Source organism: Vicugna pacos, chromosome 4 (assembly GCF_048564905.1).
Source record: "Vicugna pacos chromosome 4, VicPac4, whole genome shotgun sequence".
Classification (NCBI taxonomy): domain Eukaryota; kingdom Metazoa; phylum Chordata; class Mammalia; order Artiodactyla; family Camelidae; genus Vicugna; species Vicugna pacos.
The window spans coordinates 73512841-73530029 of NC_132990.1; the positions used below are offsets into that span (position 1 = coordinate 73512841).

The 17189-nt window shown below is 51.9% G+C and overlaps 2 protein-coding genes across 9 annotated transcripts in view; one reads left to right on the forward strand and one right to left on the reverse strand.

The window, feature by feature from the left end:
• Positions 1 to 555, forward strand: part of SPTAN1 (spectrin alpha, non-erythrocytic 1) — a 57923-nt gene extending 57368 nt beyond the window's left edge. For all 5 annotated transcript variants that reach the window (XM_072960222.1, XM_072960224.1, XM_072960223.1 and 2 more), the window contains one exon: positions 76 to 555. In XM_072960222.1, the coding sequence (XP_072816323.1) occupies positions 76 to 201 (126 nt within the window). In that variant the 3' untranslated portion in view covers positions 202 to 555. The remainder of the gene's footprint in view (positions 1 to 75) is intronic.
• On the reverse strand, positions 553 to 16642 carry DYNC2I2 (dynein 2 intermediate chain 2). 4 transcript variants are annotated; one of them, XM_031677628.2, is made up of 9 exons: positions 16507 to 16642; positions 8905 to 9153; positions 3995 to 4104; positions 3339 to 3496; positions 2661 to 2770; positions 1994 to 2161; positions 1558 to 1790; positions 1132 to 1289; positions 553 to 913 (listed from the first exon to the last, which is right to left on the reverse strand). In XM_031677628.2, exons 2-9 carry the CDS (start codon positions 9040 to 9042, stop codon positions 675 to 677), a joined length of 1314 nt encoding a protein of 437 aa, XP_031533488.2. In that variant the 5' UTR covers positions 9043 to 9153; positions 16507 to 16642; the 3' UTR covers positions 553 to 674. The 4 variants fall into 4 exon arrangements, with proteins under 4 accessions (XP_031533488.2, XP_072816328.1, XP_072816330.1 ...); XM_072960227.1 differs by lacking the exon at positions 16507 to 16642 and adding an exon at positions 16132 to 16381; XM_072960229.1 differs by lacking the exon at positions 16507 to 16642 and adding an exon at positions 15898 to 15919.
• Between the last annotated feature and the right edge of the window lie 547 nt (positions 16643 to 17189).

Below are 17189 nucleotides of genomic sequence, written 5' to 3' on the forward strand. Positions count from 1 at the left end.
TCCACCTGGTCACCCCCTGCCTCAGTCAGTGTGGCTGGTGGTGGCGTGGTTAACAGGTGCCACTTTCTCCTCCAGAACCTGACTCGGGAACAAGCCGATTACTGCGTCTCCCACATGAAGCCCTACGTGGACGGCAAGGGCCGCGAGCTCCCCACTGCTTTCGACTACGTCGAGTTTACCCGCTCGCTCTTTGTGAACTGATCCTCCGCCCCTAACCTAGCCTGGCCCACGCTGCTTGCCCTGCCGTGGCCCTGCTGCATGTCAGCGCATCTCTGTACCCTTCAGGAAACGCTCCAGTGTTTCTTTCCAGTGTAACCTTAACCTGCTTAGCTTGAGGTAAGATTTAGTAGAAAAAGGTGCTTCAGTAAACTGCTTCTAGTCCAGTCACTGCTGCCCTGTTGCTCTGGGGACCCACTTCCTGTCTTGAAGCCAGCTGCCCCATTCCGACTGCAGAAAATCTAAGCAGCTGGCTGGCTCCCCTCTTGTTCTGTCCCCTCTCCGCCCAATTTTCTGTTTTCATGTATAAGACAAATAAATGACTTGACACCCCCAAAAGCTCATCTTGTCTTCATTCAGCTTCCATCAGAAACACACAGCACCAGTGCAGCCTCACCCCACCTGCCTCTGCATTTAGAGGCTCTCCCCACCATGGCCCGGCTGTTGCTCTGTCACCCTCAGGCGGCCACCTCTGCTGCCAGCTGGTCCAAGTCCTCTGTTTCCCGAGGTCCTTGTTCAGTGAACTCAGTACTCAGCTGCCATACCTTTACTGCGCCCTTGGCATCGCCGGCAGCCAGCAGCTTAGTCTGCTGGCGATTAAATTCAAGACAGTAGACAGGGCTTTCATCCTGGGTTTGCTTGATTGAAACTGTGGGTTTCTGGGAGCTTTTCTGGAGATCAAACAGCTGTACATCACCTTCAGGAAGAGAGTTGTGGAATCAGAGGCCCAGAGCAGTGGCCTCTGGGCCTCTTCACAGTTCCCTGTGCACAAGATGAGGCTGATCCTCAGTTCAGCTCTCCACTCGACCTGAGGAAAGTCATCCTCACCCCATGGATAGTCTCTGCTCAACCCAGAGTTCCAGGTACAGGCTGGGCTCGTGTCACTAATGGATCCAAGTCTGGTCCATTTCCTACCTTCCCCAGAAGCAGCTGCAAACACCAAGGGGCGCACTGGGGACCAGCGCACAGCAAACAGGTACTTGTGGGACAGCTGCAGGGAGGTCAGGGGCTGCGCCTGCAGCATGGAGTACAGGTGGACGTGGCCGTCTGTCCCCGCGCTCAGGAACAGATTCCTAAACAGGATGCAGAGCACACAGCCAGGCAAGGGGGGCAGTGCTGGGGGCCCAGGTACGGCTAGGGCCTGGCTGTCAGGCTCCTGAAAGGCCTCCCTAGACCCCCCCAAACCTGAGATCATCTTGGTAGGAAGGGGCCAATTCCCTGGGGCCAACCACCGGGGCCCTCGATAATGGGGCTAAAATGAGGGAGCCCTGGACCCAGAGCAGAGTGCAGGTCCTGTAAGCTGGTCTACAGCATGGCCGGGCAGACTGTCACCCTCCCTACCTGTGGAAGGGGGAGCAGCTCACGGAGTAGATGGGGCCGCCGTGGGGAGAGAAGGTGAACCGTGCCGGGGCCCGCAGGGGCACAGAGCTGGGCGTCCGTGCAAGGGCGGCCTCCTCCGCTGCCAGGGAGCACTTGAGCGGGAAGCCGCCTTCCGTGCCCAGCACAAAAAGGCTGGGGTCAAAGCTGGAGAAAGCCACCGCCGTGGCGCCCACCTCGGTCTCCCCCCGGGGAGGCTGTGGAGAGAAGAGCAGCAGGGCAGAGCTCAGGGGGTCTGCTCACGGCGGCCCCAAGGAGCCCAGGCACACGCATGGACGCTATGGCCCTCAGGGGCTCCTGCCTGCCTGCCTGCCCCCGCCCGCCCCCAGGGCTCCCTGGCTCAGGGGGTCCCACTGCCTTCGGGGCCCGTTTCCAGGGCGGCGGCCTTGCCCCCACGTACCTTCTTTAGCTTGGTGTTCCTGGGGAGCTGCTGCACGGCCAGGGCAAAGCCTGCACTGAGCTGCAGCCGGCCGGCCCCGGCCCCCTGCCAGAGCAGCACCTTCCCGTCAGTGGCCACGCTCAGCACCTGGAAGCGGTGGCTATGCCGGGGCTCCGGGAGCCAAACCACCTGGACCACAGGGTGCAGGGCTGAGGTCAAGGGTGCCCACCCCACCTCCCAGTAAGACCAGATGTCACCCTCCACCCCGGCCCTCCCCTTCTCTTCTAGGTCAAAAAAAAAAAAAAAAGGCTTCTGGGAGAGGCCTGGGAGCCACCTCACCCAGGGGGAGCAGATGCAGGGGGTTCCAAGGTCCCTCCCCTAGTCCAGCAGAAAACCGGGACAGAACAGTGGGGAACCTCTCACTGCAGCTCTGGAGGAGACTGGGGATGGCCAGGGCCTGGGAAAGGGAGAAGTTGGGCAGGGGGTCCTGCTGGGGGCAGGATATGACTATGGCCTGGGAAAAAGCCAAAGCAGCTGTCCAACCACCAACCCCCTGGTGACCTTCTTCCCTGGCTATGCCTAGGGCACCCCTGTCCTACTCTTTATCAGGGAGCAGGCCCACAACAGCGAGGCCTCGCTCAGAGAAGGGGAGATTCTCCTGCCCCACCAGGCAGGCCGCTGCTCTGACCTGGTACACGGGGTCGGTGTGTGTGTCGTCTGTCAGGCCCGTGCACCAGAGCAGTGGGTCCTCAGGACGGCTTATGTCCCACACCAGCACCTCGCCACTGTACAGCCCACCTGCAGGACCAAGCGGGCCTGGGCAGGAAGCCCAGCTTCCGGGCCAAGCACCCACCCCTCCAACCCACTGAGCCAGGGCATCGGGCCACTTTCCCAAAAACCACCCTAAGGAGGAAACATCCTAGTCCCCAGGCCCCATGCTCTTCTCTGCTGTGCTGCACCCCAGGGAGCCTCTCCTGCTGCCAGGATGCTCTTCCCTGCCCAGCACCACGCCATTCCCTCCACCTGCCCCCTTTCCCAACATGCACAGCTCCCATCACTACTGACAGCTCCCATCACTACTGACAGCTCCCAAAGGGTGCCTGCTTCATCCTGCCTCTTGTCCCGACCTCTGCCTCTTGTCCTCCCACAAGACTCAGCTAAGGACCTGCCTCCTCTTCTTTTGAGCTCTGTGCCCAGCACAGACACACTCAGCATCTTCACTTGGGCCCAAGGGTCAGGGCCACCTGTTGTCTCTGCCTCCCGCATAGCCTTGGCCATGCCCAGGCGCTGAGGGCTCAATGGCAGGCTCCCCTTGCCCACCCTCTGCAGGGTGGGAAGCAGAGGCGAGGTAACCCAGTCGGCTCACCTGCAACATGGGAGGGCTGTGTGGGGTGGAAGGCCAGGCACATGACAGCACTGGGCACCTCCACCACCGCTGATGGCTGCTGGGGGTTCAGGCCTCGCCGGTCCAGGTTCCAGGCGCACACAAAGGACTTCAGCATGCTCCAGTCCCCGTCGTCCAGTCTGCAGAGAACGTGCCTGAGCTAGCTCTGCCCCTAGGCCAGGATTTCCTCCCGGCCACCCCATTCCCCAACCCACCTCACCCCCAACTCCCTCAAACAGATCCGCCTCCGTGTCCCCATCACACCCAGACCCTGTACTGGGTATCAGTGGCAGAGGCTCCTCCACGGCACCCCCAGCACATGAGTTTCCCTGGAAAAGGGTCTCCAGGAACCAAGAGTTGGGGAACCTGGTCATATCAGGAGACAGATCTAGACAAGGCAGGCCCAGGGCTCCCTGCCCAGTGCTGGCCAGGGGGCACTGGGAGTCCTGGGCTCTGAGCCCTTCCCTTCCCTGTTCTTCTCCTGCCAACCCAATGCCGAGGCAGCCTTGAGAAGGAAGACTCCCAGAAAGGCCAAGCACGGGGCCAACCCCTCCCTGCGCACACAGGGAGACAGAGGCTCAGACGTGGCTCTCAGAGCCTCCAGCCGCCCTGCACCACCCCACCCTGCCACCACTCACCGGCCATAGGCACAGGCCACCACGGACCCGGTGCTGTTCCAGGAGACGCTGGTCACATGCAGACCCTGCCCTTGGGCTGGGGGGTAGCCCAGGGTGTGCAGGCAGGTCACCTGCAAGAGACAGGCCATCCCTAACCCTGAGCCCCAAAGCCACCCAGCAGATGGCCTCACGGCCACCTAACAAAAACCACCCACAGGCTTGTGCCTCCCAAAAGACTCCCTGTAAGTGATTCAAGTCCACCGCCCAGCCCTGGAGAGAAGTGTGGAGGCTTCGTCCCAACACCTCCCCTACCAGGATGCTTCCAGAAACGCAGACGGAAGGGCCCTGTGAACCAAGACAGACATCAGGCTCCAGATCAAAGCTGGACCCTCACTCACATCTGTTCTACACATGGCTTCAAAAGCTCTGGCTTCTGGAGCTGGACGGTGGCGATGGCTGCACAACAATGTGAATGTACTCAATGCCACATGACTGTCCAGTTAAAAACAGGTAAAATGGAAAATTCTGCTACGTGTATTTACACACACACACAAAATTTTTTTAAAGCTCTGGCTCCTGGTTTCTCCGCCTACAGCAGGCCAGCAACAGCTAATGAGAAAGCGGCAGCGCCACCAGGGCGAGGAATCGGCGCACTTTCCGGGAGTAATTTGCACCCCAGACCAAAACTCCTGTGAGAAGTTTCACACTTCTTGACGTCGTAACTCCATGTAAAGAACCCATCCACAAAAAACAAAGCGTAAATACAGGACAGAAATAGACTCACAGACAGAGAATACAGACTTGTGGCTGCCAGGGGGGTGGAGGGTGAGAAGGGATAGATGGGATTTCAAAATTGTAGAATAGATAAACAAGATTACACTGTATAGCACAGGGAAATATACACAAAATGTTATGATAACTCACAGAGAAAAAAATGTGACAATGAGTGTGTATATGTCCATGAATGACTGAAAAATTGTGCTGAACACTGGAATCTGACACAACATTGTAAAATGATTATAAATCAATAAAAAATGTTAAAAACAAAAAGAACCTATCCAACGGAAAGAATCCAAAATCTGTAAGCTGTCCGGTGGGATCTGCTGTACCCTGCTAGTGAGAAGGCGGGACAGCGCGGCTGCTGTGGAAAGCGGCCTAGCAGCTCCTCAGGACACCCGTCACCCCGTGGCCCGGCTCTCCTCTCCTGGGTACACACCCAAGAGACCTGAAAACACACGCGCGTTTACACAAGACCTGGTGCACCAATGTCCACAGCATTGTTCATGAGAGCCACAATGTCCATTGACCGATGGACAAGTGTGGTACCTCCCACAACAGAGCGTAATTCAGCCATAAAAAGGAGTGACGCCCTGACAGAGGCTACAACACAAGGGCCCTTGATAACACTCTGCTGAGTCGAAGGCGCCGACCACAAAGACCACTTGTTGTATTTGATTCCATTTATATGAAATGTCCAGAAGAGACAAAGCTAGAGATAGAAAGTGGACTAGCAGTTGCCAGGAGATGGGGGCCAGGGGGATGGGGAGTGACTGGGTATGGAGTTTCCTTCTGAGGGGAGGTGATGAAGATGTTCTAAAAATGACTGTGACAATGGTTACATACCTCTGGAAATATATTAAAACCCACCAAACAGTATACTTTAAAATTATATGAGAAGTAGTCGGGGAGGGTACAGCTTAGCGGCAGAGTGCCTGCCTAGCGTGCACCAGGTCCTGGGTTCAGTCCTCCGTATCTCCATATAAACAAACAAACCTAATTACCTCCCCTCAAAAAAGAAAAAAGGGGTGGGGATAGCACAAGTGGCAGAGCACATGCTTTAGCATGCATGAGGTCTTATGTTCAATCCATAGTACCTCCTCTAAAAATCAAGAAATAAACCAAATTACCTCCCCCTGCAAAAATAAACAAACCGAAAAAATTACATAAGAAGTAAATTACATCTCAAAAAATATTTATTTAAAACAAAGCTATATAGTGGGGCAGGAGGTAGAAAGAGCATGAGAAAACCTTGGGGGGTCTATGGACTTTTGGTTTCTGGATCTGGATTCTGGTTCCATACACATTTTCACTGTGTGAGAAGTATGGACTGAACACGTGTAAGCTGCATGTTTTTATGCTGTAGTCAGTAAATGTTTACATTAAAAATAAACTATACACATGATTTATCATAACACCATTTATAACTGCAATCATAGTACAATTTAGAATCTAAAGATGGGCTGTTCTGTACCTTCACTGGTGGGTATGTGCTTGCCAAGATCAACACACAGGGTGAATGAATTTACTTGTATAGAGAATGCACCTCAAAAAGCCTGACTCAGAAAAAAAAAATTATGGTGAAACATTATACGGCATTTAAAAAGGACACAGGTGAAGTCTGTGTAGCAACCTGACAACACAGAACAGGCTTTGCTTCTGAAGAGAAAAGACCCCAAGGTCAGCCACGCGCCTCACAGCTGCCAGCCACACACACGTGTGCACAGAGGCAGGACAAAGCAGAGGCCCAAGGCTCCGGGGGCGCCCAGGTGACCTCTCCCTCTTTGCTAATTCCAAAGTGTTCAGCCACGCTGCCATTGTTACTTTTTTTTTTTGAGTGAAAACCCTGAAGTGAATGTCCCTTCCTTTCACCAGCCACCCATCTGCCTGTTTTGAGTTGGGTAAGGGCTGCCCCAGCCTCTGTCCTGTGGCTCTGGGAGCCATCCTGTACTCAGTTAGCCTCCTGGGCCCGCCTCTCTGTGAATATTCGTAAGGCGCCTGCAGGCGCTCCTGCAGACCGCCTGCTGAGCCCAGGAGGACCGTGGGCTGAGGGGTCGCCAGGCCAGAGCTGGGGAGCTTGGGCAGGAGGCTGTGCAAAGGGACTGGGTCCTCTCAGTGATGTCTCAAGGCACGAAAGCTACAGCTCCCTGAAGCAAATTAGTGCCCTGGCCAGGTCTCTCCAGATGACACCCAGTGGCACACGGGGTAAAACCTCCTTGACTCTCTGAGCCAGAGCTGCCAGCTGCACAGGAGTAGGGCCAGGAGAGGGACAGAGGGAGGACTGGGCTCACTTGGGGCACAACCTGGGGTGTCTGTGTCGCTCCATGTGCTCTGCTTTTGTCATTGTTTTTAGAATTGTGCAGTTACAGTCTTTCATAAGAGAGGCATCTCAGCCTTTCTCAGGCTGCTACAACCAAGGACAGCGGGGAAATGTCAAGGCCAATACCTTGACAGCTGGAGGAAAGACAGCAAAACCCAATGCATCAGCCCAAATAGTAATTCTACTAGGGAGAAATAAACAAAAAATTGATGCAAAAGAAGAAAAACAAAGACATAGAGATTCCTTCAGTTCTGTTATGTAACAGCAAGATTTGAAAGCATGACTCCTCTGCCCCACATTCAGGAATAGCTAAGAAACTTCGGGGCCATCAGGGGACTGCACGCCACATGGCCACTCAGGGCACTGCCTAGCCTCCCACCCAGTCACGTGTTCCTGGAGGATACGTTTCTGAAGTAGGACTGCTGCTGGGCTGTCCCCTGACAGTGTCTGGGCAGCGGGACACCATGCAGGTTCCAGGAGGACTGGGGCACCCCCGCAGGAACTGACATGGAACGCTGTAGTGAGTGAGAAAGGTCACAAATGAAATGTACAGTGCTTTCCACTTGTTTCCAACGTTCTTAATGACCACGGCAGTAACGGTAACGCTACGTGTCAGCGTAGCCCAGGAACGACTCTAAAGGCCTCTGAACTAGGGTTCCCTCTCACTGCCTACACATTACGTGTTCTGTATTTCTGCAATGGCTGAGTTTATTACAATGAGCACGTATTACTTTTGTAATCAGAAAAGAATAGCTGTATTTTAAAGAGGGGGAAAGTAATACACACATGGACCAAACTAATCCACAGAAGGCGGAAAAGGGTTAACAGTGAAGAACAAAAGCTTAACCCCTCTGAATGTAACTGTCAAACGGGCACGCTGAGCTGAGATTTTAACGTTCATTAAGTTCTTCTTGGGCTCTGCTTGAGAAGATTCAATGGCTCCACACTTTGGTATGGCCTTGGCAATTGTTTTTTTCAGAGCAATTTTGAGGATTTCTCTCAACTAAATCAACTCTCCCACACCTGCCAATGATTTGGTGGAACCAGGGCAGCTGTGTACCTGGAAACAGACGGAAGGAAAGCACAAGAGGAAGGGAGGAGAGAGGGACTGCTGACCTCTGAACACAGAATTACTCAGCTCCATTTCTAACAGAAGAAAACGTTATATAAGAAAAGTTCTCACAGGCTGCTGAGCAAGCATCCTGTCCACAGGCAACGCCAGGGTGGAGTAAAAGCCAAGGGCCCCTCCTTTATTCAGAGGCTCCCTGATCTCAAAGCCTAGGCTGCATATCCAAATGGTCATCTGCGTTTACAGGGTGGCAGCTCTGAGCTGTGCCTCAAGACCAGAAAGACTTGGAGAGTATGGTAGTGAAACCAGACAGACAAGGACTCAAATTCCAGCTCAGCCAGTTACGGCTGTGCCACCTTGGCTAAGTCACTTAGCCTGTCTGAATCTCATCTACAAAATGGAGATCAGGATAGCACTACCTCGCACAGTCGTCCTGAGGAGTAGATAAGCTGGCGCAGAGTGCGCCTGGGGAACCACGTGGTTAGGAACATAAGATCCAGAGTCAGACTGCCCAGGTTCAAATCCTGCCCCCACCACTGCCTAGAGGTAAAACGGGGAAACCGACAGCATCGACTTCAAGGGCAGCGGGGAAGGCCCCATGACTGCTTCTCGTAAAGCTCAGCTTAGCACTTGGCAGAAAAGCAAGAGGCCAGTGAACACTGCGGCTATCACTGTTATTATTCTCATCTGAGCAGCACTCAGGGACTTAAAATGGGGTAGAGCCCGGACCTGAGGCCTCCCAGGCCAGCACCAGCCCACCCCTACCGTCTGCTGCTGCTCGGCCCAGTTCACTTCGAAGCCGTCAAACGCGTGACTCTGCCAATTCTTATTCAGCTCCCGGGTGACCATGACCTCCACTCTCCGGAGAAAGGCTGCAAGCTGGGGGCCATCGTTCCAGGGCATGGATGGCGCGCCCACCGGCTCGGGGGCCTCAGTCTGCACCTCGGCATCCGCACACTTCCGGGTCTGGGCAGAGGCTTCCGTGGTGGCGATGCTGGCCGTCTGGCAACTTTTCTGGACAAGGAGATGGAAACACAGTCACCAGCCAGCTGTGCTCCCAGCATCACCTGCCCAGGGCACCCACCCTCCCCCAACTGCTGTTTATCCTCGGGCTAAAGGACCGCTGTTCATTCTGTCTGCCCAGCGTCTGTCCATTCCTCTTGTAACTATCCCATCTTTCTTAGGAGGAACCCACTCTGTGGTGCGGGTGGAGATGACCCACCGAGGGAGTCACAACCCCAGCCAGCCAATCAGAGCCTCAGTCCCTCCCCCAGCCACAGTGACTAGTCTGCAGTAACCCAATAAGACCCTAACCAGGACTTCTGATGACACTATTTAGAGGGAGTGCCCTTTGTGGAGACACTGATAGCAATAGGAACCTGGTCACCTTAGAGCCAGCAGTGGCTACCAGCCAGCACTGAAGAACCTCAGACCTGGCCACCAACAGAACAACCCTCTGCTCCCTCCTTTGGCAGCCAGCCCTCTCCAGTACCTCTCCAGCAGGGTACCTTCCAAGGTGCCCCCAGGATTAAAGAAGCACACGTGTCCGTGATGTGCTAGTTGGGAGAAGGCAGGCTACCCCCCAGCCGCCACTTTGCTCCACTCTGCCACCTGTCTCCAATTCTTTGTCCCTCTTTGGCTGGGCCCAGAGACAGGCATCTGACCAGGGAAGGAGACACAACCTTCATTTCTTGAGGACACGACCAATCTTCATCAAACAAGGGGCCCTGTTCACTGAGATTACTACTGTCTGCAAGAGGCTCTCCCCATGTGGCCACTCACCAGGCACCTGCAGGCACAGGGCAGTGACGAGGCCTGGATCCCCGTGCTGCCCTGCTCAGGCCGGGCACCAGGCCAGGGGTAGTGAGCCCGAAGGAAGATGGCTGGCCCCACACAGGAGGCAGCTCTCATTAGAACACAGAGCCCTCGACACTTGTCCCCATGCTCCTCTTCACACTCCACTTAATTCTCTCCTTGCTTGTCCATCTCCCATTAAACAACGAGCTCTTCCAACCTAAGAATTCTGCCCTATCTTTATGTCCCCAGCACTTTGCATGGTATTTGACATACAGTACAAGTTCATTTATACTACACACACACACACACACACACACACACACACATACACACACTTTATTTATCTATATATTTAGCATCTACTTGCCAGGCACTGTCTGGGTACTCTGGATATAGCAGAAAACAAATGTGCAAGATTCCTGGGCCCAAGGTGCTTACGTAGGGACTGGGGGCAGGCAAATAAATACATAAGAACAGTATGATGGACATAAATGGCACTAGGTGGACGCAGAGGTGTGGGAGAGAAGAGAACTGCAGGGAGGTTACTGGGATGGGATGTCGAGGGAGGCCTCTGGGGAGATGGCATTTGGGCTGAGGTGTGAAGGACAAGTGGAGAGCTACAGGAAAGAGGACTTCAGCAGATGCAGCGAAGACCAGAGCAAAAGCTTACGGTAGAAAAGGCCCCAAGTTCAGAGGCTAGACAGCAGGCGGTATACCCAGGAGCAGAAGGTGAGGGAGGGCGGCCATTGACTAGGTCCAGGCCATGCGGAATCTGCGAGCCAGGACAAAGGGCTGAGGATTCCCTCGAGGTATAAGCCACAGGACCATGATGTTAAACCAGAATGGGCCTCTGGGTGCTCAGGGAGCGGTTGTGGGCAGGAGGGCAGATGCCTCTGCTCTGAGAACTAGTGGACGGGGTATCCTTGAACTGAACGTGAGGACAAATTCCAGGAGAAGAGAATACAAACAGAAAGGAAGAGCAGAAAGGCAGCCCTTCTATTAGACCAGCTTTAATCTGAGGATACCTCTCAGACATCCAAACGGAGGTGTCAAGGGTTCCCGAGAGAGGTCTCAAGACAAGAGGCTCCCGAAAGCATCCAATCAGAGATGTGACTTGAAGTCACAAGACTGGAGAAGTCCACAGAGGGAGCATGCGCACTAAGAAATCAATGGATGGGCATGAGAATCAGAAAGTCAACATGTTGAGCCAAAATGTTAAGAGATTGTGGGTGAATCTCAAACTTCCTGGAAGCCACGAAGATGGTAACAGTGTCAGTTATTAAGTGCTAACTAGGGCACTATCCCATAGCTTTGCCCATATCATCTTATTCGTCCTCAGGGCCACCCTATGAAGTAAATCCTATTTTCGCATTACTAATGTTGGCACTGAGACAAGGAGAAGTTAAGTAACTCACCCAAGGTCACAGCAAAGAATCGATCCCAGTGGAGCTTGAACCCAGGCAGTCTGACCCACAACACTAAATTGTCTCAGTCATGCTGTTTTCTCTCAACCCAAAATCCTGGCCACTAAGCACATCAGATGAACTCAAAACAGTGTTTCTAAGAGAATGTTACATGAATGTCCTAATGTAAAAATTAATGTAAAATCACAACCATAGGCAAAAAGTCCACAGAGATGACGAGTTCTTAACTTTTCAGGTATTTCTATTAACGTTTCTTTGCTGCTTGCTTATTCAGGCAAATAACAGATGCCAAAACACTAAGGAAAATTTATGGACGAAAAAAAACCAAAATTAATGACACTGTACCTGTGACATTTTTCTATCAACTGGTAAGAAACCACCGTAATTCCCCCTTTGCTCAGGGATGCCTAAGGCAGCCTCCACGGTTAGAGATCCCATAGCTGGCCCCACTCTGACCCATCTGGGGCTGGGGGGCTGCGTCCTAAACTGAGAAACACTAAACCATACAGAGAGAACACGCAGAGGTCTGGGACCACATGCAGCTGAAGGCCGAGCTCCCTCATCCCCCTGGGTGGTAACCACCACCAGCAAATACAGAGGGCAGCTCCTCCTTTCGCCCTCCTAACCCACCTGAGCCGCACACCTCACTCCAGAGTGGAACAGGACCTCAGAGACCATTCTAGACTTACGACCTCAATGAGCAGGGCCCTAGAATCACCGGGAGGTTTGCTAATAGACAAACTGCTGCCTCCTCCCCCTGTACCAAGTTTCTGGTTCAGTAGGTCTAGGGTGTGGCCCTAGAAACTGCTCAGCCAGTAAGCCCCCAGGTGATGCCAATGCTAAGGTAGGCGGGGAGGGCACTCACCCCTCATTTGCATGCTTCCCATGGCCACGCCCCTGGGCCCAGCGCCGATCATCTCTGCACCCTTACGGTGCAGACAGTGCTGGCATCACCGCCCTTTCCCCTATGCTGGGGGCCTGGGATTCAGCTGGGATGGGATGAGCTGAGACAGAGCTCCTCCCCAGGGGCTTAGAATGCTGCCAATGTGAACGTGGCTCCTCACTAGTCACCTTGCCACTTCCATTCACATCCACCTCCACTTCCCCTTCCTACCAGAATTTCCCTTTTCCTCAGGTTCCTGTCACTCCCCAGCCCTTCTTTCCATCTCCTTTTGATGACCCCTGACCTAATTCAGCAGCTCTCCATCAACACAGCTAACAAAATTTGACCCAAGTGGGAAGTACGTTTTGATGTTAACTAGCAGAAGTAGTGAGGTGAGAATATTTTGGATACAGAGTTGAGCTAAGTGGGGTTTGTGATGCAACATGGACAATTACATTGTCTCATTCGCGTGAGACCTCCAAGAGTGTAGGGTAACCAAACCAGAAACTCCTGTTTACTTGAACTTGCTTCTTGACTATGTCAGGGCAGCAAACAGCTACTCTAAGGATGACTCGGAGCCAAGAGTCAACCAATGAAGCAAACAACGATGAACATTTTCACAGAAGCTGGGAGACCCTGTTATGCGACACCACCTTTGAGTTATAATTGTTACAGGCTATTTCAGTGTTGTTTTAGTCTTTTAATCCCTTCATATGTGCCTTGAAAAAAACAATCTATCAAAACTGTCTCTGGGAGTGTAGGGGACATAGCTCAGTAGTAGGGCTTGGCATGCTTGGCATGCCCGAAGTCCTAGGTTCAACCCTCAGAGCCTCCGTTATGGGAAAAAATAAAACGAAATTAAAAAAAAACACTGTCTAGCAAACTCCAAAACACTGAGAACCACAAATCTAATTCTTAAAAATCTTTGAGTCCAGACCCCAGGTTAAAAACAAACAGCCTCCAGCAGGGGGTGCTATATGCTACAGAACCCACCGAGGCAAGGTAGCAGCCGCAGGTCCGGGGAGAGGGAGGAGTGGACAGGTACGTAGCTAAGTTTAATTCAAAGCAGGAGGGAAGAAATGCAACAGAATGCAACCCATGGATGACAGGACACAAAAAAGTATTCAATTCAGTATTTTCTGGGGGCTTCTCGGAGAGGCAAAAGTACAAGAGACCCACTCCCTGCCATCTGGGAGCCCAGAGCTCAAAGAAGACAGATCTGAATGCCCAGAATGTATCTGCTGATAAAAAAAAAAAGTTCTACAACTAGATGGTGGTGATGGCTGCACACTGTGAATGTACTTTACATCACTGAGTTATACACTTTAACAGGGTACATTTTATATGTATCTTACCATAAAAAGGGAAAATGCACCCTACATTCTCATAGGATCAGAATGGGTTTCAGAAAGGTCACTCTGATGGAAAATGGGATGGATTAAATTAGTGGTTCTCAAGTTTTGCTATGCAGTGACCTGGGGAGCTTTTATAAAACCAGATTCCCAGGTCACACTACATACCAATTAAACCAGAATCACTGGAGGTAGGAATCAGACATTCATATTTGTCAAGACTCTGCAGGGCGTTCCAATGTCAGCCAAGTTTGAGAAAGCAGATGAGCAGAGTCAAGAGCCCTTCACCTCAGACAGCGGACTGGTCCACTGGTTCCTGAGACTCGTAATCCCCTCCACCTGGGCAGCACTGGGTTCTTGAACTGCTTTTTCATCAGCAATCTCATTTAATCTCTCTAACAAGACCCTCTTTGTAGAACACATCACATGACTGACCCAAGGCCAAGCCCCCAGAGTCCGTGCACTCAAATCCAGGTCTCAAGTCAAAGTCCAGGACCCCGTTCCTCTGTGAACAAATCAGGATATAACAAGAAAAGTTAAGCCAGGCCAAAAACCATTACTATTTAAAAAAAAAAAATTCATCACTGGAACGTGAAAGTATCTTCCACTGTTGCACCACTACACGGGCCAAGCAAAGAACAATGATTGGCTTTTCCAAAAGAACTTCCAAAAACATTAAGAACTGCATAAAAATTTAGCTGAAATACTCACTGCAGGGTTTATTGATCAGAAAAATTGGAAACAGCCTATCAAAGGGGACTGGTAAAATAAAATAAGGTTATAAAAAAAACTTTAAACACGAAAGGATGTTCAGGGTGTATTAGGTGAAAAAAGTAGGTCTATCAAATGTTATGCACAATGCGATTCCATTTTTGTAAAAGAGAAGACAAAACAGAGATGGGACAGGTTCTAACCAAATGGCTGGAGAATGAGACTGTGGGATGGTTTTTATTTCCAGTTTTTGCTTATCCAGATTTTTTTCTAAATTGGGGACACATAACTTTAATAAAGAGAAAAAATTTAACTTGGAAAAAGCAATTTACCACTTTCCTTCGGCCCCTTCAACATTCTTACAATTTAATAAAGAATCTCCTTCAGTAGGACAGGAGAGACTGATTCAAGGGAACCATCTCAGAGATGAAAGCCTTTTATGCCTCAAGTGTTAGAGTCAGTTCTTAGAGACCTACGGGTTAAAGCCATAGCTACAAGAAAAGTAACATGCCTCAATATCATTCTTTGTTTAAAAAAAAAAGTAAAAAGTTACATCGAGTCAGTGGTTCCTAACCTGCAGTCTTCTAAAATCTGAATCTTCAGCAAGCAAGAGCTATTTCAAGTTTGTTTTTTTTTTAAGCCAGTGAATGTGAATATACCTTTACCTTCGATAAGGACGGATGGGTGTAACTAAAATTTCCACTGCCTTTGCTTTTAACTAGAACCATTCCTGTGCAGCATGGTGAAGTGGGAAGTGCTTGGAAGCCAGATCAAATCTGGCTCAAGACCTGCCGGCGGTCGGCCCGAGGTAAGAAATCTGTTCTCAGGAGTAAGACTTCATGGAAACCTCAGTGCTGTTGGTGAGGACGGGGCTCTGCAGGTTCAACCATCTGTGTGGCAAGCGAAGCCTCAGCTTCCTCTTCAAGGAAATGTGCAGCCTCCTGCGGTGCTCAATTTCACTAAGGAAAAGCCAACATCCTTACAATGACCGGCAAGGACCGACACTCCTCCTGCCTCTCCTTACCTCCTCTGACCTCACCTAGGACCATTCTGCCTGTCTTTCCTTTCCAGCCCCATTTGCCTCCTCATCTGCCAGATCCGCTCCAAGCCCAGGGCTTTTGCACTTGGAAATTTGCTCTACCTGGACAGTTCTACCTCATGTATCCAGTTAGTTAATTCTTTCACTCAAACATCACCCTCTCATTGAGGCCCGTCCTGCAATCCAGTCTAATCCGTCACCCTTTTTCTTTGGTCCATGGCACTATACACCTCTAATACACTATATAATTTAGTTCATTATGACATGCGTCCTTTATTTTCTGTCCCCTGCAAACAACCGCCCATGTGAGTTCCAGAAGGGAGCTCATTCACTAATGACTGATGAATCCCCAGCGCTAGAACCTCTTCCTACACAGCAGGCGCTCAGTCTACACACAGACCCCTCAGACGACCTGGTACCCAGCAGCCCTGCCCTCATCTCAAACAACCTCGTTTGTGTGCTTTGGGGTAAACTATGTACTAGAAAACCGATCTTAGGATGCAGTTTGTTTTTCGGTTTTTTTTTTTTTACGTAAAAGTAAGTTTGAAATACCTAAAAACTGCAGTTCCTACAAAATTCTTCCACACGTAGGGTCTGTAGAGGTTTTCAAAGAAAAAGCCTTTTTGTTGTTTCAAAGACTGGGGAAATTGGGAGGAGAGTAACCCGAGGGTTAGTTTCTGTGGGTTAAAATATAAAAACGGTGCGGCGTCAGAACCGGGCCCTGCGGCCGAGCGTAGTCCCTCGCCCTCCCGTCCCCGTGGCCCAGAGCCGGCAGCGCGCCCTCACCGTCTCCCCGCGGATGCCCTGGACGCCCCTCCACTGCGAAGGCACGGACGCCACGCCCAGGGTCTCGTCCTGCAGCGGCCCGGGCCGCTCCGGCCCCTCGACACCCGTAGCCCCGCCTGTCGCCAGTGTCGCAGCACCCGCGCTTCCCGCCAGGCAGAGGAGCCAGGGCCGCGCGCGGGTTACCATGGACACGGTTCCGCGCGCGCCCCCCCTCGCGCCTGCGCACTCCAACGCAACCTTTGCCCCTGCGCCTCCAGAGCGGAAGACTGGGGATATGAGGCTTTCAGCACCATTTTTTAATTTGTCAGAGTGCCCCCTCCAAGACCCGAGAAGAAGACATAAATTATTCTTTTAGGTCGACGCGACAAGAAGTACCAGTTTTGGATTCTCCAACCGCAGAAGGAGCACATCTGGGGCGTGCGCGACTACTCTAGGCGGGGAGGGAAGTGCGGAAGCGCGGCACCCGTGCCAGTTTCAAAGATGGCGCTGAGCGGCCCGGTGCAGAGGCGAGGACGGGAGGCTGCGGCCTTCGCGGGCTACAGAGTCGTGGGGGCCTGGGAGTGCAGAGCTGACTGTGCAACCGTATCGCTCCAGTTGGAGGCCACCTCGAAGCCAAGGGCTCTCCCTCTGGTCCTCAGTTTCTGTCTCGATAGAATGGCGATTTTAAATATCCATATGCAGATCCAGAATGTGGTTCCGTTGGAAGGCCCAAATGAGGTCGAATATAGAAAAATACTTGTTAGACTGAAAATAAAGACTTGAGAAACTACCAGTGATTGTCTGCTGTGTCAGGTAGAGCCCAGAGCTTTCTGTATGTTGACCTTAGTAAATCCTCAGAATAACTCTATGAGTAATCAACTGTTAACATATCGCTTGAGGGTGCTGATTGTCTGAAAAATAACTGCCCCAGATCACCCAAAAAGCCCACATCACATTTGCCCAAGACCCCGTAGCTGGTTGCTTGGCCCCAAGGCCAAATTCTGAGCCTCTTGGCAAGAATCCTCTGGCCAGGTCCTCTGGGCCTCTTTCCTCCTATCCCTGGACTCCTAGAGGGATGG